At 37.2% G+C, this 23,753-nt stretch overlaps 4 protein-coding genes and 1 long non-coding RNA gene across 9 annotated transcripts in view; 3 read left to right on the top strand and 2 right to left on the bottom strand.

Annotated features, from left to right (window-relative positions):
- LOC126797663 (uncharacterized) overlaps window positions 1–13,217 on the bottom strand; it is a 251,411-nt gene extending 238,194 nt beyond the window's left edge. For 3 of the 4 annotated variants that reach the window (XM_050524344.1, XM_050524347.1, XM_050524345.1), the window contains exons 1-3: window positions 13,073–13,217; window positions 12,613–12,700; window positions 11,544–11,705 (exon numbers count right to left, since the gene is read on the bottom strand). In XM_050524344.1, the coding sequence (XP_050380301.1) occupies window positions 11,570–11,705; window positions 12,613–12,700; window positions 13,073–13,145 (297 nt within the window). In that variant the 5' untranslated portion in view covers window positions 13,146–13,217 and the 3' untranslated portion in view covers window positions 11,544–11,569. Of the gene's footprint in view, window positions 1–11,247; window positions 11,706–12,612; window positions 12,701–13,072 lie in introns of those variants that run through there. The other variant, XM_050524343.1, reaches the window with a different exon arrangement.
- On the top strand, window positions 171–5,995 carry LOC126797650 (E3 ubiquitin-protein ligase RFI2-like). The gene is made up of 6 exons (XM_050524330.1): window positions 171–614; window positions 1,043–1,212; window positions 2,321–2,379; window positions 3,948–3,973; window positions 4,061–4,448; window positions 4,873–5,995. Exons 1-6 carry the CDS (start codon window positions 419–421, stop codon window positions 5,345–5,347), a joined length of 1,314 nt encoding a protein of 437 aa, XP_050380287.1. The 5' UTR covers window positions 171–418; the 3' UTR covers window positions 5,348–5,995.
- Window positions 9,120–10,478, top strand: LOC126800856 (F-box/kelch-repeat protein At3g23880-like). Its single transcript, XM_050528275.1, has one exon. It carries the CDS (start codon window positions 9,120–9,122, stop codon window positions 10,476–10,478), a length of 1,359 nt encoding a protein of 452 aa, XP_050384232.1.
- Window positions 13,218–16,953: 3,736 nt separating the features above from the next.
- Window positions 16,954–17,929, top strand: LOC126797668 (uncharacterized). 2 transcript variants are annotated; one of them, XR_007672452.1, is made up of 3 exons: window positions 16,954–17,017; window positions 17,196–17,244; window positions 17,356–17,929. It is a non-coding gene; the product is annotated as an uncharacterized LOC126797668 (long non-coding RNA). The 2 variants fall into 2 exon arrangements; XR_007672453.1 differs by having other exon boundaries at window positions 16,967–17,017; window positions 17,196–17,282.
- A 2,345-nt stretch (window positions 17,930–20,274) lies between these two features.
- On the bottom strand, window positions 20,275–21,534 carry LOC126800855 (F-box protein At4g22390-like). Its single transcript, XM_050528274.1, has one exon. The coding sequence runs from the start codon at window positions 21,532–21,534 to the stop codon at window positions 20,275–20,277; it is 1,260 nt and encodes a 419-aa protein (XP_050384231.1).
- Window positions 21,535–23,753: the final 2,219 nt, after the last annotated feature.

Below are 23,753 nucleotides of genomic sequence, written 5' to 3'. Positions count from 1 at the left end.
AACGGCAAAAGAAAGTGAATCGTGGCCGTTGGTGGTGCTTATTAGGATAGCGGCTATTACGCCCAAAGTCCAACATCTCCTGATCTGACGGTCAGAAAAGCCAGACAGAGAGATAGAGAGAAAGAAAGGGGAGCCAGCGAGCGACAGAGAAAGAAGAAAGAAAGAGAAGAGAAAAAGAGAGAGAAGAAGAAGAAGAAGAAGAACCGATTTGGATTCTTGATTTCCCATAGCACCTTCTCTGACGACTCACGCGTCTCTCGTGATCTCCAACGACGTCGTTTTGGTCGCGATCGTTAATATATTTGAAAGGCTTTGTTTTTTGTTTTTTGATTCGCCGGGGGATTCTGCCGTGTTTGCGCGCGAATTGGGAGGCCGGCGGATTGGAATTGTAGGGTTTTTGAGGAGTTGGGGGATTGCGATGGGTCTGGGAAGCGATGAGGAGGTTGTGGTGGAAGAAAGCGACAGTGTCGGTGGCGACGGCTGCGGTGGTGGAGGTGGTTGTGGGAGGAAGACGTACGGTGGCTCTGTGTCCTGCTCGATTTGTCTTGAGGTGGTTGCTGATAATGGGGATCGGTCTTGGGCCAAGCTGCAATGTGGCCATGATTTTCATTTAGGTAAGTCAATAATTATTGGATGCGAATTTTGAAGATCCGGGTTCAATTTTGGTTCTTGAGTTGTGAATTGTGTTTGGATTTTGGATTTTTATTGTTAATGTGCTGTTTTGGTTTGATTAAGAAAGTTTTTAGATTAATTAAGCTGCATTTTTGCCAATCTAAACATGATTAGAGTTTTGGTTTCATCAAATGTTTACACATAACTATGCTTTATGTGTCTATGCTTAGCTGAATGATCAGGTCTACATCCCAATTTTTTTTTCTAGATTTAATAGATCAGCGTATCGTTTACATGAAAGATGGAATTTTTTTTTAATTCGTAGTTTTATTTGCACATTGTATTTGACAGAAAATCTTCTTGTTTTAGTTGTGACTAAGCTGTTTGTCAGATTTCAAGGGTCCTAATTATTCTGTTACAACCCTTTCAGATTGCATTGGTTCCGCATTTAATATAAAAGGCGCAATGCAATGCCCTAACTGCCGGAAGATTGAGAAAGGCCAATGGCTTTATGCTAACGGCTGTCGTTCATTTCCGGAATTTAGCATGGATGATTGGAACCATGATGAAGATCTGTATGATCTAAGTTACTCTGAAATGGTATTTACTGTAGAACCTCTTTAAACCTAACCTGTCCCTGAGTGTTTTTTTTTCCTGTTCAATTTATAGACTTGTGGATCCAACCATAATTTCATGTCTAGGTTCGTCTGAGGGTTTTGAGCTAATAGTATTAAACACCAAAGATTGGAAACTAAACAGTTAGGGCTCAATAGTGCAGTCGAGAAATCTCAACTATAGATGGGCGATATAACTGATCCGTATTAAGATACAGTATCTGGATGAGTGAAGCTTAGTTAAATTTCCTCACACCTCTATCTCTTTGAAAATGCCATTTCCCCCTACTTAAATTACCAAGTAGAAAATGCCATTTTTCTACCAAGTAGCAGTCTATTGGCTCAGCTTAGATTGGAGGTAACTCCTACATGCCTAAGGGCTTACAATGTTTTCCTTGGCCATAAAGATAATCACGTGGTTAGTATAAACTCTCAAGCTAATTTATATGTGTTCGATAGGGATCCAGTAAATCTACTATCATTGAAGGAAGAGGGAAATAAGTGCACTCAAATCCCCATACTGTTTGTCTGTTTTTATTATTATTAGCGTTATCTTTCTGTTTCATTAGTATTAGAAGCTATCCAGAATTCATTATATAAAAGTAATAGTACCAAATGTCTGTCTCATATGTATTACTCATTCTTGAACTGGACCAATTGAGTTCCCTTTTTAAGTTTTTCATTTTACCCTTCTAGCATTTTAATGTTGACGTCTGAAGGTGTCCTTGAGTAATATACAAGGGGGAAAATTTCTTCTTCCTTAATGCTCTAAGGACTAAGAAACCTGTGATTGCAAAACGTTACTGGAATAAACAGGCATTGACAGAAAATTGCACTGGGATTGCAAAACGTGATAGTAACATTGGCAAGAGTAGTGCAACCAAATTTCAATATTGAACTGTATTGTGACAAAATGCAGCATAAAATAGCTAAAATTCATGTGGGTATGGATTTTTGTAGATATCACCTCATTTCCATCCCCAACTAAGTTTTTTAATATCCATATTTTTTTATCCGCTTTTTTTTAGAGGTTAACTGAATTTTGTTTGTATCTAATATATCCAAAATTTTGGGTATGTAACTGGCTTTTGCAGTCCTTTGGCGTCCACTGGTGTCCATTCGGTAGCCTAGCACGACTTCCTTCATCATTTGAGTAAGTTATCTCTGTGTTAAAATTATTTTTTTTGTTTCCTATAATTTCTATTTATTCATAGTTTTATCAAAATTATGTAAATCCATTTATATAAGCTCATAGGAGACTCACTCACTAGTCCTGATCAGTGATCATTTGGTATTTTTTAATTCAAAACAAGCTCGTTTTCATATTGTAGAAGAATATATTATTATCTAATGGGCATGTGCAACCATATTGTATAAATGTAACCTTTATATATTTTTCTTCTTTTCCTATCCACAAAGCTCTTGTTGTCGTTTACGCATGTAAGTTTGATTGGAAAGTTATGCATTTATCATCTTCTTCTTTTAGAAATTCAAAGTAACCTGAAAGATTTAAAGAGTTGGAGAAGTTGCATGTTGCAGTTTTCTGACATCAGGTGGGTTTTGGATACAGATATGTTGTTTTAGTGTTTTGACTGAATATCAGTGCATAATAGGCTATTGCTTTTCTGGGGAGCAATTAATAGATTTATTATTGCACCGTCATGGGTGTAGTTCAGTACTTTGGAGGCTGACTAGATAGCAGTGAGCACCATCACCTGGTTGTACCACTCTCTGACATTCCTTCTGAATTTTTCTGATACACTTGAAAAGAAATCAGTTATTTTTCCCGACCCTGCAGCCTGTGCCCGAAAAAATGTCAAAAAGAAACATATATATGTACTCTTCTCTATGTTCCACTTTAAATAATGAAATAACTTTCTCAAAGAAGCAAATTGAGGACCAGGGACCTTGTTAAAACTTAAAAGTGAGACTTCAAATTGGCAGGCATGCAAATGTGTCAGACAGTACAAGATAAAGTATTTTCTTTTTGACAGCCATATATGCAGAACATGGTATCTCTTGTTTTTCTTCTGTGTATCTGTTTGCTTAAAAGAGTTTGCACCTTTTTTTTTTGGTATGTATAGCATCTCTGGCCAGTTTAATTCCTTTTAATGCATGTTACTTATTGTGAATGGGAGAATTTGTTATATTTCCTGGAACCGCAACACCTTGTTTTCTTTTACTTGTTGACCCTTCCAAAATATCTTTGTTGAAAATTAATGGTTTTGTATTGCTTTCAAAGCGAAAGTTGGTTTTTAGAAGGACGGAAGCAGAGGTTGTGGGCTGAGGGTTATTGTACAGGAATTAACCAGTAATCCCACCTTTTTGAGGATGTCAAGATTCGTAATCATATTTTCATTTATCAACTAACTAAATAGGAGCGTACAAACTGAAAACAAATTGTGTACTATAAATGACATGAAGAAATGTAAGTATTATAAATACATGTCAATTATATGGTATGGTGAGGTGAGAAAAAGCTTTGGCAATCCTTATTTGGGGCAGTATAGCCTGTTTGTGACTCTGGGTCAGACTAGCACCCTAGAATACTTTTTTATGGTAGTAACTAGCAAGTGTAGTTAAAAGATTTACAACAGCTGTTTGGACCTGTACACTAGTTTCCAAGTTCAGATTGAATTTGTCAACCCTGCGTACTTGTATTTTGTTTTGTTAAGTCTTTCTGGTCCAATGTGTTGAACCTTCTCTTTTGGCTATGAACAGGGAAGGGGACTTCTCACCCACTTCATGTAAGACTTATTCTGTTTTTTTCCTTGTGATATTCTGTTCAAGTTTCAGTGGTGGTTAACATTGATGTGAATTATATGGTAATGCAGATCATGATTTACTTGGACAGCATGCCATCTTTGCTGAACATACTGCTGTATCATCTGCTGCTCATCCTTGCCCATATATTGCTTACTTTGGACCAGTTCACCCTTCATCATCTAATTCAGCCGGAAGTGTTTCCGAACCTTCCAACTTTAACCATCATTGGACGGGCACATCTGTACCTAGTGAACTACCAAGCTCTTATGCTTTTCCTGCCATGGACCTTCATTATCACAGTTGGGACCATCACTCCCCGCCATTCTCTACAACCACCAATCATATTGGTGGCGTTGACCAAACTTCAATTCCATCTGTGACTCAAAGATCTGCGAGGTCAGGCGCGGAGATACCAAGATCAGGATCTTTCATGCATCCATTTCTTGTCGGTCATAGGTATGCCCTTGATAATTTTGAAGGTGGTTTCAGACTACTTCTGACCTTAATTTTTCCGATATACATGTGCTTTATTAATTCCTTATCATCTAATGCAATATTAGAAATGTCTAGAAGTATCTCTCAATCTACATGTATGCAGATTTCAGAGATTGAGGTATGTTTGGTAAAAACTGGGACTGATATATGGGTTTTTTCTTTTCAAATTTATTTTAATGAGATAATTGTATTGTTATCTATAATCCAAAGAATGATAATTGCATAATTATCAGTTTCCTACAGGACAATTGACTTGCATAGGTATTGTCCAGTTGTTATAGAGTCATTATAGATTGGATGGAAAAATACATGCTTATGTAAGGTGCTCCGCTTATTGATATAAAGCAGTTGATGCGTGTCATTCTGTTTTAATTTCTTCCTGCAGTTCTACTGCGAGAGCTGGCAGCTCAGTCACGTCTTCAATGATTCCTCCATACCCAGGCAGCAATGCCCGGGCTCGCGACAGAGTCCAAGCTCTTCAGGCCTACTATCAACAGCAACAGCCTAGAAATTCTCCAACAATGCGCACCCCCATGATTTCAGGAGCCCGGAGAACAAGCAATCAAAGAGGTTTGCCTCAAGTGGGGCCAGTGGCTTCATCATCAGAACAAAATGGTGGTTTCTATTTTTACCCTTCTGGTTCATCAGGCCGTAATTACCAAGAAGCTGAAAATCCGTTATCTACTCGTTATCATGCATGGGAACGGGATCACCTGCCCTCATTCTCGATGAATCAGGTCGATCGTGATCCTGGTTGGGCTGCCCTTCACCAGGGTGGAAGTGGATCAGAGTCAACAATTAGGGGAAACAGCTTACGGCGGCATGGGTCTGAGAGGACATCTTCACAAAATCGGTCATAGGCCGTTCTCATTATTCTTGTTGGTGAAGTAAACTACCACTGCTATAACTGAAATCCTAAATTATGTATGCTTGAGAAACGATATATCTCGGGGTCTGTTAATGACCTGACAGGCTACAAGTTACTGTGGTGGTGCCCTGAAAATGTTGTCTATAGCCACATCGTGGTGTGCTGGACTTAAGTTTCCTCTAGTTTCTTCACCTTGAGGATATGGAATAAGATGGTGTTAATGGCAAATGTAGGATTTGAGCGAATTCTCCGGCCATGTTATCTCTGGTGATCCTGTTCTGCTTTGACAAAAACAAACTATTCTTCAGGTTATCAGTGGATCATTATTTCTGCCAAAAACATATTTGAACAATTATTGGTAAAGAAATGAATTCCTTACCAATTATTTGAACATGCAGTTCTTGAACTTGTGCTGCACATAAGTGAGCTGGCTTTGACAATGATCCAGCTTCCAAATTTGTATGGCTGATTATGCCATCGTAATTAATTATAAGTGGGGTTTGTAATCTTTTGTTCATGCATCTCTCTCGTGAAGTGTCGCACTTGTAACATGAACCTTTAAAACCATGAGACAGTTTTACATTCCTAGCCTCTTGATCATGTTTTTGGATTTGGCAAATTCAAACGTTTTGTTCTTCAATCGGTGCTCCAATTAGATTTCATTTTTTATGCCCTATGAATTGTGAACAAAAGATTATCGTCAGGCAGTTCCCTTTGTTTGAGAACTTCAGATCAAATTCAGTCAGACAAGAACATTGGCTGGGACCATCAAGACCACCAATACAGCGAAATATTGGTTTTCCAAATAAATTTGGTACAACAATCTCCTGTCTAATTAAGTATCTCCAGGCCTCCTCTAGGTTGACACAAAAAATCAGACAATATATTCTTAGAATGCAAAAATGAATTTCAATACAAGATCCCTTATTCGTCTGAAGTTGGTGAAATCGATGCATGAGATTTGCGGAGAATGAGAGACAATGAGAAGAAAAAGAAGAGAAGATTATGGGAATGTTAATTATCATAACCTTCGTTTCAGTTTGGAGGACATCCACTTTCCACCTTCTATGGGGTTAAAGGTTAAGGGGCCCTTAATTGAGCTCCCTCCTGTTAATCCTAGCAGTGTTCGTGATGAATCAGTTACTATTTTAGCTCATTGTGACGGACTAGTTCGTTTATCTATATATGTGACAAAATTGCTCTATACAATCCAGCAATCAACCAATTCAAGATGATTCCCGAGTCATGCATTCCAGAGGGTATAGGATACTATGTCGGAATCGGGTTTGATCCAAAATCTGAAGATTACTTGCTTGTTAGGATGTCATTCTTCAAAGACCTATATGATGGCGAGTATGAAGAGCATCTCGTTATTAAATCTCAATGCTGATAATTTACAAACAGAAACTAGAAACATATTTGGCTTGGATTGTCAGACATGCTTCAAAGGTATTTTCTATTGGAAGGGATATGACATTATGACGAACCAAAAGAATACATGTCTCATTATGACAAAGATGTGGAGGACCTAAAGTATCTGGTTATTTGATTTGATGCGTGACCGAGTATTTTGTTAAAGATAAGCATGTTAATGTGAAACAACATAACACACAAACAAAGAAGTCACACCAACAATAGCATACAATCTTTGACATACAAGCTTATAAATCTTTATCATTGACAAAACTATCAATGTCTTCAATACATCAATAAATTCTCAATTGTATATTGGTAGAATAGTTGTACTATCATCTCTATATAAGAGCATCACCATAAGTTTGTAATAGATAGTTGATATTAAGTATATACACCAATTCTAGTTTTAATCTCTCTTGATTTCATGTAATTTAAATTATTTCATAGTGTAAAACTCCCGGATTGTTTCTATAAGTTCCCTCGATCTTCATGAATTTATACACACGGTGTGCAAGGAATCCATTGTTCTATATGGTTTTTACCTCGGTGGAGATATGAACCTTTTGAAATTTGGGAGATGGACGACTTTGCTACCACTGGTGTCAAGCGTTCTTGGACAAAACAAATATCCATTGTGTCCTCGTTGAAGGCCGAGATCAGGGTTCCACTTACATTGGGGCTTTGGAAGAGCGATGTTATTCTGCTTACCAAAACTGAATATCAGTCTCCTACAACTTCGTTACCGACAAACTTAGGCATCTCCCAGTTCATTATTTGTCGCATGGAAACTATAACCAGTTTGTTTGTAAACTTAGTATAATTTCGCTTAAGAGTACTGGAAATAAGTTTGATTAGAGCAAAGATGTAATTTCTAACGAAATCTCTTGTCCTTGAAAGACAGAAAGATCGATGAATCAGAAAACACTTTCTGTTCTTTTTTGAAGACAAATAGCAATGCCACTTCTTTACGTACATACTTGCCATGCATTTTTATCTTACTGTAAAGAAATCGTACGTCTTCAAAACTTCTGTAACATGTTCATTTGACCAGCCCTACATTTTTGACACAACAACTAAATTAATACTCAAGTCTCAAACTGATACAATGATTATTGGAATGATTATAAGCCACCCAGAAACCAAAGAACCAGACCCAAAACCACCATTACGTACAGACGGTGGCCGGCAGTGGCAGTAAATAGTCATAGTCAAAACCTCAAAACTAAACCTAATGGAACACAAATCACCAGCATGTGCAGCTCAGCGAGTTGATCGATCATTTCCAATGTTTTCAAAGACGCCTCCGAGGCGTCGCGGATGTGCTCTTTGGTGTGGGGCGGGAGGGAAAAAGCCTCACCGGGACGATCGCCGCCTCGCTGCTGGAAAGGCGACTGCCAAGGCGCCGGGGCGGTGTTTTTCTTTTCAGAATGCGAAACTTGGGGGCGGAGCGAGAGGTTGAAGATTACCGAATCTGATTTTATTTTCCACAAAATGGCGTTATTTTCTAAACTCACGTGTTGAATCCCTTTTTTATGTTATTTGGACCCTTGGGTTTCAATGTATGGGTTTTTTGTTGACCTTTGGTTGGGCTGCTTTGATACTTAGAGAAGTACATCCTTTATTATAGTGAAAAAAAAAATCATTTAGAAAATGTGTTTAATGTTGTTTAAGATTAACATATATATTTTTAATTAAATTAATGTTTGTTGGAAAGACGATCGCATTAAACCGTCTTTGTACGCCGATGCACTCGCCTTGTGAGGCTTGATCATTTCCAGCGACGTTAGGTCCGAACGTAACCAGTTTCCCAGTCATGGTTGGCCGAATGAGTGAGTTCCGAGCTCGTAAAACAACTCCCGGTCATACGTTAGGCGTAGTACTTCCTCATTCTTAGGTAATCGTTGCCACTATTGGGGATCCGGGTCATCGCCAGCTCAAAGGCAGAGCTCATACTCCGGTGGGGTGTTCTTGTCTTCCATACCACGCATGGATCGAGTGATTTACGCATCCAAAACGCAACCAATTAAATTTATACGTGTCGCTATTCTATTGTTACTAATTACAAAAGTGCATAATAAAATGGACAAACGCCTAATGGCTTTGTAACTTATGGCTGGTCAGAATAAATGGCAGAGTTTCTGCCTGGCCAGCCAAATTCGACTACGTGTTGGCCTCTATTTTTTCTTAATTAAAAACGGTAAGAATAAGGAACATTTGATCATGATGTCTTCAATAGTCAAAAGGAAAACAATAAACATAGATACTAACGTTAGAAAGTCGCTATTTCTCTTGGCCTCCACGATCAAAATTCCAAGGTAAACCATATACTCTATCTCCCTTGGAGAGATATGGGAAGGTTAAGCAAATTGTATTTGACAGAAGACTTCGTGGAGCAACTTCTATCCAGACTGCCTCCCAAATCTTTGATGCGATTTAAGTGTGTATGCAGTTTATGGTGTAATAAAATCAAAAGCCCTAGTTTTGTAGCTAAACACCTTTCTAATTATATGGGAGCATCCTCTATGTCAGTCCTTTTCAAGCGCCCAGTCCTTAAGGACAAGGACAATAAAATCATAGAACCTGAGAGGGAGGAATGTCTGAATGGTGACGACAATGTCGAAACTCAGTTATCTTCACTTAATCTCTGCAATGTGAGTGATGATGATTACCTTCTATCAACTGTGGTTGAGGATCTTAAGGTTCCGCTTCCGGCTCCCCTAAAGCTAAAACATTCTTCGGATCTAATTGTTGCAGGTCATTGTGATGGAATCCTCTGTTTAAAACTTTTCATTGGTAACGCTATTTTATGGAACCCAGCTATGAAGGAATTCAAGCTTCTTCCCAAGTCTCTTCTTCTCCTTCCCAACGATGAGGATGAGTTGCTATTCTATGAGCTAAATTGTTATACAGAATATTTGGGATTTGGCTATGATCCTAAAGGTAAAGATTACAAAGTTGTTAGATTCGTAATATTTGATGAAGTATGTTATTGGTTCAAAGCAGAAGTATACGATATGCATTCGAATTCTTGGAGAGATATCAAGATGAAGACCATATATAGTGAAATGACTACTTATGTTACGCAGAGGCAGTCTTCTCATGCGTCTGTATACTTCAACGGACAATGTTACTGGCTCGTATCTGGTTACCAACAACATCTTCCACATGATGGATTCGTTCTTTCATTTGATATGAGTCATGAACAATTTAATGAGATATCGTATCCGGATTTATCAGATGGATGTAGAGTAATGACACTTGCAATTTGGAAAGAGTTCATTGCTCTATTGAGCAATCAAGAAGAAAGTAGAGTTGCTCAATCTTACGATATGTGGGTGATGATGGATGATCTAGGTGATGGCATGGGTTCATGGACAAAACATTTAAGTATAGGACCAGTGGAATGTGTTGGATATCCATTGCTATTTTGCAACGGTGAACACCTTTTCATGGAAAATAATGAAGGACAGATCGTCTTATATAACACTGGCACAAAAAAACTGAAGTATCTTCCTATTCAATTCATGGGATATATCTTCTATAATCAAGCACTTATTTATGGCAATAGTATTGTTTCCATCAACGGAGGCAATGTACCTGACGAAATATATATTTCTGCTTTCTATGGCAGTGGTAAGTTTCAATCCTGTTACAGAGGAGAAGTCGATATTTCTACTTTTCACAGCAATGAAAAGTTAGAAATGTAAGTAATTATTGGTTTTAAGAAAGATGAATTCTTCAAGAGTTTCACCAATAGTGAATGATTTACTTCATTTGACAAATTGGAGTTGTAATAGATTAAAAAGTTATCAGATACTGCACCAAATTTCAGAGGTCATGTTTAGTTTAGAAATTGAACATGTTGATGTCATGGCTAGAACTTGTTAAGCAAATCAGCAATACTCCCATGCAAAGAATATGAACATGATTTTATCTTTCCTTGATTCACATCTGCGTCCCTGCAAGTCTCTAACACCTTCAGCCCTTTCAAAAAAGAGAATTACCTTCAGGCTTCAGCCATGATTTTCCAAGCTCTCATACTTCCAAAAACTCATGGCAGATTATTAGTAACATGTGTATGTGGTTAGATAAACCAATTGTGTTAAAGCGAACAAGAATTAACTGGCCTCCACATGACAAAGTATTCCCCTTCTAACCTACATCTTCACAAGAACATTCACCTTCTAACCTGCATCTCAGCAACAAACTGCTTTGCCTAATCAACTTTGCAGCACTAGCAAACTTCGGAGGAAAGTGCCAACTCAACTTCATTATTGGTTATTCAGTTGGTGAAGTACTCCCTAAATTTCCTTCTTTTATACTGGTAAGAGAAGTAAAGCATAGGCATAAATTGAGCTCTCCACTGCCTCGTTGCATCTTTTGATTCTCTTCTTTTGACAATGGCAGTTGCATTTTCACTGCTAATTTTAGATATTTATGACATAAAGCACATTTCTATTCACGATACTTGCCATGTGAACAGTTTTAACAGTTTGCATATGCCTCTACTTTGCAATACATTAAAGCAAGAGTGGGATAAATACCGATATGACTCAGTACTGAGCACATAAATGACCCAACCGGTAAATCTAAAAAATAAAACTGTTAAGCAACTTCAATTACAGCAGAGATATGATTTATTCTGTATCAAAATTGATAGTATTCAAGTAATCAATGAACTGAATACCTCAATGCACAATTAATTATCAAAGTTACACCATACTAAGCCAGCACAACCAAGGAGAGCATTTGGTTGTTCAAAATAGTAGTAGCCATGGTATGTTACATGGGACGTTACTTAATCCTTGCTTTGGAAGTTTTCAATGTGCATGTACTTGGCATACTTGTCAGCCTTTTTACCAGTTTGATGGTCATAGTATTCAACTACAGCACTACCAAATAATGCAGCCAGTGTGATAGCCTGCGCATTCAACCTGAAATTACACAAGTGTGGAGACATCATCAGAAAAAAAGCACCACCAGTTAAAGTGAAAGCCATCAAAGAAAGCTGATATACAGAATTAAGGCCTATGAAAAAGTTGCACTCAATTCTTTGTACTCCATACTCCTACTCTCACGATGTCACAAGGCCCTTCAAGCATAATGCTTAGTATATTAATACCTTCATCATTCTATCTTCCAAATGATGAACTAAGCTAAAGGATTAAAGAGACTACAGAAGGGTCATATTGCATATCTGAGTGGCTGTTTTCAGAAAGCATGCATCATATTCAAGGACATTTTCTCATATGAACATACTAGATGGCATCAGTCAGAAGTACAGACTGCCGACTAATGTAGTAGTTGAAAAACGGTGATGTAAATCATCTAAACTAAGTGCGTACAGATTACAGGGATGCTAACAAAAGAACATGACAAAATTTTCTTTATCAATTCAGACACAATTATACACATGAATCAGAATCTATTCAAATTTAAACAACTACAAAGCTCCATAACCTTTTCTTTACAATGACAATCTTGATCAAAGATTTTTCGTACCAGGGACACCTATGCTGCTCCGGGTAAGAGTTCTACTAGAATTTTTAAACACTGGCAGGGAAAGAGAACCTAACAAGGCACCAGTTTGCAGCATGAGTAACCCCTGGTTCCAATCTAAAATAAAGTCCTTTAAAATCTGTAACCAAAACTCTTATTAAACCAAAAAAATGATTTGAATTGAAATGATCAAGGTCCAATAATAGAGGCTCAATTTGGTTGAAAGCTAATCTATCAAAACAAGATTTAGTGAAAAGGTAGACCTGGCTGCTGTGGGATTCACCACAGCATAATGCCATTGGCAATGCCAAACCGACCAAAATCATAAACACAAAAATTTACCTGGCATGAATCACCTTCACTTGAAATTTCTTGGGACTTGACCAGTTGTAAGCTATTGAACCGGCTATTCCAGTAATCCACAGAGCCCCTTTTCCGGTTATGCAAAATAAAATTAATGTCAAAACCAGAAACACAACAGTGACGACACCACCTCTTCATTATACATGAACAAAGATACTTATAAAACACAGGTATTCAAGCCCAGATACAACCACCTTTTTTTCAATATCAAACAACAAACACAAAGACAAGCAACAAGAGCAATATCCTGCCAAAGAGAATCATCAAGATTCAATCTTTTTCCAAACGAAGATTCGCATTTCATAAACGAAGCCAATTATAAAACAATCATCAAAAGCAATGATCTAAATCACTCAAATTAATATCTTGCATGATCTCAAAACGAAAGAGAAGAACTTTCGAGGCCAAATCAAACAAGGAGAAATAAGAAGAGAATTACCAACAGTTCGGAGCTTATGCTCGACCACCCATTCCCTTAGGGATGCAATCTTGGTCTTAGGTTCCGACGACATTTGCAGAGAGAATGGTTCTGAAGAGGAAGACAAAATTTGAGAGAGAGAGAGAGAGTAGATGGAGGGTTTCGAGTCTTATATATAGTTAAACGCAGAAGAAAGAAAAACCGAAATTGTGAAGCTGCAAATCCGTGGGCGGTACTACATATTGCAACGTGTACGACATTTTTATATACGTTTCAATTCTACGACGGCTGGTCGTGTTAATGTACTAGGTTAGTAAATTCGTCTTCATTTTGATTGGACCAGGATCAACCCATTGGCTTGTAAATTTAAGGTTTAAGCTTGGCCTGAAAAACAGCGCAATGTCTTCGGAGCAATTTAGTAAAGAACTAAAATTTTGACCAAAATATTTCGATAAAAACCTTGAAAAAATCATATCAAAAAGCTATTACACAGAACTTATGGAAAATTGATGCATATTATGCCGCTGAAACATACATTAGTCTGAACCCAAAAACATAATCAACATTGCATGTTGATGTTTGAGGTACAACAATATTTCATGGGTTACCATTTAGTTCAACTCACGGTAACTATAATTAAGGAAGAAAGTGAATGACTATCTCTTCTGATAAAGAACGTAATTTCCCGATATGATAGTCATGCACCCACCATGTATATGCATCATTTATGGGTTTGGCTCTAAACAAGTTGTATGAATTATACTAGGCTCATGACACATTCTTCTATTATCATTTGATTTTTTTTCTATTTCTACAAAAGAAAAATTGATAAAAGAAAAATTGATAGTAGCTAGTTTAGAGAGTTATCTTCACAATAGTTGATAGTTATTATTCATTTGAACTGAATTCTAGGATCATGATATTTTTTTTCCTTTATAGAAATCCTCTCTTTTTTACCTTTATAATTGTAAATTCAATCGTACCATTAGCATTATATCCAGACAAAATTCAAAAAAATTAATAAACTGTAGGTATTTTAGGTATTTTAAAAATTTAACTATAGAACTTCCCTTCTAATTTTATTAATAGAAGATTTGTCTCAACATTCACTAATCAAGAACGAATGAATATGACCTATAATACGATTAAACATCAAACAATCCTACATCACGAATAGAACATAAAGCTAGAAAACAAAACCTCGAGCGGTACTTCCTCACAAAACAATCCATATAAATATAGAATACTAGGAACATAAGAAGCACAGACGCGACAAAGTGCCTATGTATCGCGTGTCTGACACTGACACGTTCGGATTCGCCACGTCTAGACACATGTATCCTATTTGGATAAAAAATGGACACATGCGATCCTACACGAACACGCAAATAGACACGACACGTCGCTCACCGAACTCTACAACACTTGACCCCGGTGTTATCGACAAGCCTTACCGAAGCTTGGCGTTATTGACCACGGACTCGCCATCACTACTACGACGTCGAATGGGGCCCACAAAACCCTGGATTGATCCTCTACATTGTTCTTTGCCTTCACCAAATTTCCAGTATTGGTGATCTAGAATAGTTTGTAGCCTTTTCTTTTGCCCTCTCTATTTGGTTGTTCTGGATTTTTCGGCTCGCTCAATGTTTGCTTTCGGCTTCTTGAGTCATCTTTGGGTGAGTAAACAATCTTTGGGTGCTGGTAGATTTGAAGCTCCGCAGCCTCCGCAGTAGAGATTTGGGAAGGATAGAGTCAAGTGAGGTGGGTGGGTGAGTGGCTTCTTCTTCCTCCTTTTCTTTTGGGTTAGATGGCAGCCGGTGATTGTGGTGGTCATTTTGGATAATGAGGGGTTATGAGGCAGACCCTCTTATTTCCCTTTGTTTTTTTATTACTTATTGCACGTGCCCTGCACTTCTCAAACCAAAACCGCATTTCCCAAATCTATGAAAGGTGAAATGAATGAAGGTTCACATCAGGTAACATAAATGAACAAGTTTCTTTTTGGGAGTATAGATGCATTACTTCATTGTTCTATGAGGCGTTGCACTAAGCACATACTCGGATAGGGTCACAAAGTGCAAAGATCGGGTCTTATCCGAGTATGTGTTTAGTGCAACGCCTCATAGAACAATGAAGTAATGTATCTATACTCCCAAAAAGAAACTTGTTCATTTATGTTACATGCTGTGAACCTTCATTCTTATCACATAGATCTGGGTCCATTTGAACATAAGTAATTAGAAAAAAGTCACCATGAGATTGAAAATCATAGAAAGGTCAATTTCAGAAAACGCTTAATGCTTTGCCCAAAAATTTGGCCTAAATTACACGATGGCTATTACTATGTCTCCCAAAAAAAAAAACACCAGATAGAGGCACATAACTTCTCGTCCTTCTTGATCAAGGCCTCGTCGACTTGTTCTGCAGGTGCGGCGGCCTCGGCGACGACATCGAGCTCCACCGCCTCACTGCCAAATATTTCTGCTGTTGCAGCATGTCGCCGGATGTGGAATACTTGCGCCACTGCATCAGGTTCCCCTCTAAGGTATCTCACATGCTACCAAACTTTGTACTTTTGTATTTGACTATTTGTTAGTTACAAGATGTAGCGATTCAGGTATTTTAATTTCTTTTTTTACATACACTTACATTCTTTTGCACTTTTCCCTTTTCTGGGTCAATCATTTTTGCATTCAAATTCTTAATTTCTGCTTCTTTACCTTTTTTGTCAGCCATTTAATTGACTATATATTTTTCAGCATTACTTTTTTTTTTAAACTTGTATATTTAGCTTCTTTGGTTGGTAGTGACCTGGATGTTTGCTACCATCGCATTCGATTTAGTCGTCCTCTGACCTCTAGCAGCTCATCGTCAGAACTGGTTCTCCCTATTAGTGATATTGATTGTCTCTGTCTATTTGTGTAGCTTTTTGCACTTGTAATGTTGCTGTAATGTAAATGTGGTGATCCAGGCTTTTTGTTTTTCTGTTCTTTGGCATTCTTTTGAGGATAGAGCAGTACTCTGGTTATGAATGTGAAACAGAAAGGTAAATCATACTAATGAGAGCCAGATGTTTGTGAACAGTTGAAGCTACATTGAACTGTCTTCGATGTTTCTGGGTGCATGAGGGTCCAAGAAACTGATTGGACTGTTCATGCTCTTAAGATGTTAATTTAGTTTTTTCTTAAGTTTTCTTATTATTTATTTTCTCTTGTCCTTGTTCTGTTAGCAAATGCCTTCCCAATTCTGCACCGCTTCCTATTTTCTAGCCAACTTCTTTGTGTGTCTGGGAAAACTGAAGTCAGGTATCTAGATGTGCAGTACTTCCTAATTACCATTAGTCCATTAAACATGAACTGTGTTACGGCTGCTATCGATGTAGGGTCCCCTACAACTTAAATTCGTCACAGCTGACCTTCAGTGATAATTTTACTGTATTTGGGTCAGCGATGTTACCGTATGTCCGTATTGTCTAGTTGCTTAGTTATTTCTAAGAATTCAAATTTTTTAAACTACTCTTTCATTTGCTCTCACTATGCTACATCTCCCTTCTTCTTTTTTCGGATTTTGCTTTCAATGAAAGAAAAACTTCTTGGTCATCTTTTCGACCCTTTTAACATAATTTTTGACTGTTTTTGACAAAGAATGTAAGATGGTTATGCCAATTTTTTTTTTTAAAAAGATTGTGCCAAATCTTTTGCCCTTCTCGTTCGTGTCTTCTCTCCAGCCTTTGATAGTGCCTACTTAAAAAATCTCTTTGAAATTCACCAACTTCCTTTTTCCTTATTTTTGTAGTGGTTTAAGGTGATAATCTTCATGGTTTGCGAAGTTATCTTACTCTGTTGGTGAAGGTGCCTTCTTTCTGGCTAGATTGGCTCCTGTGGAGGTGTCCCAGGAGTCCAGGACTGGATCTTAGGTACTTGACAGGAAGTGGTGTTGATGCCTGCAACTCTTTTGGTTCAGGTAACACCAATTTGTTGATTAGCACCTCCGGGGAAAAGGGACATAATTTCTTGAGTTTCAATTCTAACAATCCTGTTGAAATTGGGACTCTGGGTGGATTATCTCCTTTGGTTTATGATTGTATGGTTTGCTATAAATTTTTATTTTCTAACTGTTTTCATTGGTTCGCCTGTATAAGACTGCGGGAAAGATCATGAGATCCTGGGTTTATGGACTTGGGGCCAAAGGTCTATGATTCTTACTGTTTCATTCCCCTCTAATTATGGTTAGTCATGTCAGGACTTTGGGTCAAGGGTGTACTGTTATTGTGATCGACTTGAACTTCCTCATTTCTGCAGATCTCGGTCAAGATCTAGATCGCCAGTTCGTTCTGTAAGTTCTTGTACTTGTTATTTCATCTATTCTTTCACTAAAAGAAGAGCAAAGAGAACCAAATCTGCAATTCAGTGATAATATCAGCTCCTGGATAAGTCTTCACAGCTGAAGTTGAGGCGGTGTACCTTGCAGGCTTATTATGGAGCTGTTCAGAGATCGCCTTGAGATCCGGAAGCTCATCCCAATAGTTTGGTAGTATTTCTCCTCTTGATTTTAGTTATGTTAATTGTTTTTCTTAACCTCTAAGCAGTATAATTTTATATTATGCATGGACTTCTAATTTTCGATTTGACTAAGGTATCTGCTTACTAGTGTTTCATATGAGGTTCTGATTATCAATTGTGACTTCCAGGTGACATCTATATGAGCTACTGTTAACTTTGGGATCTGCGGAGGTGCCTTTTCCAGTTGTTTTTGTGAACCGGGCAGCATGTAATAGTTTGTAATGGAACTTGGAACTTGATGTAGCACTATAGACGATTAAATGTGGATGCTTGTGAAGATATTGTATCGTATTATAAATCTATCTTTACTGTATGGATTATTGTTTCTGTTTAATTGAAGTTATTTGAGCGAGGTTATTAATGTCATATTCTATAGAGCATTGTTAGGGTGCCACAATATGGAAAAAAATTCAGTGCTCGCGGATAACCATGTGACGATGTTCAGTGATCCTCCTCACCTGTTATATTTTGAGTCTTTTGACACATAGATTTATTACATTAAAATTATAATTTTACATATTTTTATCATATGTGAAATGATTTTCATGGGTATTGATAATTTTTTAACTAGAATTTTGGGTTTAGAATTTAGAGTTTGGGGTTTAGGGTATATGGGTATTAGAGTGTAGGGTGTAGGGTCTTTTAACCACGTGGTCCTGGGTTCGATTCCCATAGACAGCGCTAGTGTTAACGTAGTGAATTGTACTGATGCAATACGCTACACTCTTTGTTGATGCGATACGCCGTGTTCCTAGTTCTTTTCCTGCCACAAGTAGCACGAGTTGTCAAAGTGGAGACCACGGTGACGTGGTCTTCAACTCTCCGATGCTCAAGTCAGGTTGGTAATAATTTATGCAGAGTAACAGTGGGTAGTTAAGTGCACTTCCCTTATGAGGTCAAGACCTTTTATTGTTGAGTTGAGGTAGATCATTTACTCATCTTCCGGTGTGGAACAAAGTCCAACTAAGGTGTTCTCTGCAGTCTACTTTAGGCTGCGCGTGAGGGCGCGTCCGTAGTTGGTTTGGGCCGCGGGGCGGCCCATTGCACAGCTAGTGCGGCTGGCTCACTGTTGGTATTGCGAGACAATGCTATTTATTAGCCTTAGTGCGCTGATAGTTGTGCTGATTATGGTGGGCATAAGCCTATGCTAACATAAAGAAACCCAAAATAGTATTTGATAAAATAGTTTAAATATGATTTTTTTAAAATTAAATCCTAAGTGTCAAATGGTGAATAGCAGTGAGTACCACTTGACATTGCCATGTGGTTCTCCGGGAGAACTGAAAAATTCCTCCACAATGGCGTCAAATTCAGCGAAAAAAATTCAAGTGCTCCCGGAGAACCATGTGGCATTGTCGAGTGGTTCTCCCCACCTGTTATATTTTAACACATGGATTTATTATACCAAAATTATAAGTTTACATATTTTTATTATTTGTGAGATAACATTGATGAATATTGATAATTTTAAACTATAATTTCGGGTTAAGAGTTTAGAGTTTAGGGTTTAGGGTATATGGTTTTAGAGTTTAGGGTTTATGGTTGAGGGCTTTAGAGTTTAGGGTATTAATTAGAGTCTATGGTGTAGGGTTTTAAAAAGAAATTTAAATTAGTCTTTGATAAAATAGCTTAAAGATAATTTTTTAAATTAAATCCTAAGTGTTAAATGATGATTGAAATGAAGTACCACTGAACATTGTCACGTGGTTCTCTTGAAGGACTAAAAAATTCCTAAAATTCAGCGTCATAATCTTATGTGGCATGCACTGTCACCTTGTCACGTCAGTAATCAAAATAATTATTAAATATCATTTTAAATGAAAAGACAATCATATCATTGTTAATCCAACGACTCTAGATTATGATAAAAATTATATTTTTGTGGTTTTTTTATTATTTCTTTTTTATCACGATAATGCTTCTAAAATATAATTAAAAATTTAATAATTATGAAAATATGCTTGATATATATATGTGTGTGTGTGTGAGCGCGCGCATAAAAAATATTTTCAAAATTAGATTCATCTAATTAAAATATAAATGTGTGTATCCTAAATAATTTTGTTTGAGATTTTTTCATATTTTTGTAATCTAATTAATACTTCGATAGAAAATATATGGTAATTGTAGTCATTAATTATAGCCATTAATATAATTCATAAATGTAAAGAAAATTTAAAAACTGAAAAGTCATTAATTAAAATTTGAAAAATTTCTTGACATATTTAGTCAATTTAGGGACAAAAAAATTAGAATTTTTGGCTAAGATTCTTAATTAAGAGGATACACCAATTCAAAGATAATTGATTAATTCAATTAGATGAAAATTTTTTGGTAAGATTCTTTTATTTTGGTAATTAATTATCCCTTAATTATTGCTAAAATGATCTGTAATAATTAAAAAAATTAAATTATTTACTAGGATATAATTGTATTTTTATTTAAAAATAAAATTTTGTAATATTTTAATTATTAAAATGGAATAGTGACTAAATTTGACACTCTATTGTGGCTTGGAATGAGAAGTTGCACTACATAGAATAGTTTTTTTTTGTCTGAACTAGATAGAATGGTTGATTAACCAATGCGTTTCAGTTGGTTAATAAGCATGATGATCCTGCGACTCTGCTACGTAAATTGAAATTCGTAGAACCCCAATTAAGGAGTATCGTCACAAACTAGGTCCCTACTGAGTGGAATTAAGCTACTTACTAAGGGAAATGCGTAGAAATAATCAGCAGCATATATCGGAAGATAGGTGTACGATTTGGTTGCAAAGCTGTACAGGGCTATTCGCACACGCGGGGAGATCAAAACAGACCGATTGCTCTCCCAAAGTGCCAATGTGAGAGGCGAGTCCGCGATGTCCACGGTCATTTGCTTTATCCATGACAAAGTGAAACCATCAAAATCACCCATCACCCAAATTGCGAAGTGTTGGCTTTCTTCCTCATCAAACCAGGGTTTAGTTCTTGGACGATGATAGCCAAAAAGAGCAACGCAGTTGTTCCACACTGTAAGAGTGAAGTCATGCGCTGGATATACATACAAAGAATCAGGAGTCAATGCAGTATGGAAAACCCAATCTCTGGTGTCGAACCAAACGATTGCTTCCCTTCCATAATCCTCGAGGCTGTCATATGATTCCATGAATTCCTTCTTGACTTCCATTGCCAACGCGTAACAGTTGCCCTCGTGATACAGTTGGAAATGATAAGGCCGGAACATAGTAGTTTCGTTCTCCAAATTGGCAATCTTGATCTCTTTCCAAGAATCAGTACTTGTTGTGTACATCTCTGCTCTCAGAGGTTCAAGGGCGAGACGTCCTCCTCCTTCGCCGTAATATATGTAACCAAAACTAGCAATAATAACAAGTATAAAATCTTCGGAAACGGGATCATAACCAAATGCAGTAGAACGAAAATCTATCTCACGGAGGCCTGGGAGGCAAGGCTCAGGTATAAGCTTGAATGCCTTGATTGCTGGATTGTATAAGACAAGGTCGCTTGGATGATAAAGAGAGAGACAGATTATCCCACAACAATGACCTACAATATCTGCACAATCACGGGTGTGACCATGATTCTCAATAAATTGTGCCCTAGTTATCAGACCAATTGAAGGCGGAAAATGGATGTCCTCAATGTCAAAATTTAGGTTATCCTCTTGTCCATCCCTCTCACTGCGAAGAGTAAGCAAAGAACAAACGATGTCTCTGCAGCTAACAGGACGCCTTAGAAGGATGGTAGTTGAGGATGAAAGGTTGTTGTGAAAGCGGAGATGCTCGGCTACGAAATGGCGACTATTGATCAGAGAATTCCATGACTTCTGAATGCACTTGAATCGCATCAGAGACTTCGGAGGCAGCCTACAAAAGATGAGTGGCACCATCGATTCTGGAACTTTGCACTCTGCCATTCTTTTCAGTTTGTTTACTTTGCATAAAACGATTTCATCAAATACAGAAGGAAAAGCACATGCTTGTCCAGAAGAAACTGCATTAACTCTCATACGTACAGTTACAAAATACAAATCTTAAGAAAATGAAATGGTACCATGAACAAGGGTAAGAGACACACCTTGGTCCCTGGTGGCAATGGGGCACGCTGGGAAGAACATTTCTTTTATCTATTTATAGCTGTTGGTAGTGAGAGGCTGTAGCTAGCAATTACGACCATTAATTAAGGAAGCAAGTTTTGAATATTTTTCATCCATTCATCCCTTTCTATTTATCAATTACCAAGTGTACTTTGAATTATGTATTAACAACGGTGAATGGTCACCTCAGATGTCAGACTACAGTTCTATTTCTTTTTTTAAGATTTGAAGGAACCCGGATGTGGACGAGTCGGTAAAATGTTTCGAGATTATAAACAGAGTGATAAACCTGTTAGTATTGATTGGAGTTAAATCTTAATCCCCCGTAACAAGAGGCAATAAAGTGTTCCCGGTAGGCTTCATTATACGCGCTAGCTATATTAGAGTTAATATGACCAGATGAACCAAAAGAGTTTTCCTCAACCGATGAAGAGTTTCTAGACATTTTGAAATTAAAGAAAAATTTCAATCAACACAAAAAGAAAACAAGAAGAGAAGAGAAGATAAGCAGAGGCATGACACTAAAGTTCCCGCTCTGATACCATGTAGAATTCCATAAGCATGAATACAAGCAGATGTAGCAGTTTTCTCTCTTGAGTATATTGATTGATTAACCTGAGTACAAAGGTTTTGTATTTATACACAAAACTAGAGCACTATTATGCACAACATATTCTAACAACTACACAGCATGCTTTACCATGCTAAGGTAAAGCATTAGGTAAACCAAACCCTAAGCAGCCAGGTTGAAAAACCAAGATCCAAGAAATCAGTGAAGAATAGTGAAGATCACTCAACCATTGCACAACACCACCATACTACTGCTACCATACTCCAATATATAGGTTGTTGTGAAAGCGGAGATGCTCGGCTACGAAATGGCGATTATTGATCTAGGAATTCCATGACTTATGAATGCACTTGAATCACATTAGGGATTTCGGAGGTAGACTGTAAATAATGTGTCCCACCATCGATCTTGGCAATTTGCTCTCTGCCATTCTTTTCGGTTTATGTACTTACTATATATAAAACTTTTTCATCGAATGCAGAAGGTTCTTCTAAAAAAAATTCAAATGCAGAAGGAAAAGCACATTCTGTCCACAAGAAACTTCATTAACTCTCATATAGTTACGGAATGCAAATAATAAGTATTAAACAACACCAAGTGTGCCCCGTGGATCAATTGTATTGATATTGTCTTAACTAAGCCACTTCGCATGCATTGAGTTTTAATCACAAAATATCTCGGTACAATTAGTATTATCCACTCACTTATAATCTTTATTTTATTTGTCACTTTGCATATGTATGATTTCTCTTCTGCTATTTTGATTGGGAGCAAAGGAGCATAGGAATCAACCTAAAGCTTCTATCAACAAAAAGATGATATTTTTTTTTGGATTTTTATATGGTTTTGGAATGAGTTTTGAATTGTAATTTAAGGAAGGTATGAGTTCCGACTAGTTTCTTCTATCTCCTTAAAAAAAGAGATCTACAAAGTTACAAACGTCATGTTGGAGGACTGAATTTGTGGAGTTTATTAGAAGAGGGCATTGTGGGGATAAAAAAAAAAGGTGTAGATGCCAAATTCATCATCTGTAAAAGTATATTTGGAGGTCCATTCTAAAATATCAAATTTGGATATATAAATAGCCTTTCACTTTTCGCCGTATATCATATTTAGATTTTGTTAACTAGTTTTCGCTGTGATCAACTGAAAGATAACAATTATGACGTCTAACTAGTTTGAAGGCAGGAAAGTTTGTTTTGTTGGACTATTTTTACTGTAAACAAACTGACATGTGACCGCATGTTATTGGTTTGGTGGACCGTGTGTCAGAGACTAGTTGACTGAAATATTTCTCCTAATTTCTTTGGTTTTCTCTTTTTCGTTTGAGTGCCTTTGAATTGCATCGAACCCAAAGATTTCGGAGTCAGGATTAAACATCTTCGTCTAATTTTCTTTGTGGTGTAAAATTTCTTCCTCGTGGTGGGTGTAAAATTCTTTGAAAGAAAATCAAGTATGGGTGACAACA

The sequence above is a fragment of the Argentina anserina genome, chromosome 6, assembly GCF_933775445.1.
Source record: "Argentina anserina chromosome 6, drPotAnse1.1, whole genome shotgun sequence".
NCBI classification, from domain to species: Eukaryota; Viridiplantae; Streptophyta; class Magnoliopsida; order Rosales; family Rosaceae; genus Argentina; species Argentina anserina.
This window is presented reverse-complemented; position numbering and strand designations above follow the sequence as displayed.

Bases quoted from the DNA above. Each gene is read 5' to 3' on its own strand.
- LOC126797650 (XM_050524330.1), top strand. From the start codon at position 419: ATGGGTCTGGGAAGCGATGAGGAGGTTGTGGTGGAAGAAAGCGACAGT. The intron at 2,380-3,947 runs GTAAGTTATCTC...GGCTATGAACAG, and splicing joins CGACTTCCTTCATCATTTGA to GGAAGGGGACTTCTCACCCA. The intron at 3,974-4,060 runs GTAAGACTTATT...ATGGTAATGCAG, and splicing joins GGACTTCTCACCCACTTCAT to ATCATGATTTACTTGGACAG.
- LOC126800856 (XM_050528275.1), top strand. From the start codon at position 9,120: ATGGGAAGGTTAAGCAAATTGTATTTGACAGAAGACTTCGTGGAGCAA.
- LOC126800855 (XM_050528274.1), bottom strand. From the start codon at position 21,534: ATGGCAGAGTGCAAAGTTCCAGAATCGATGGTGCCACTCATCTTTTGT.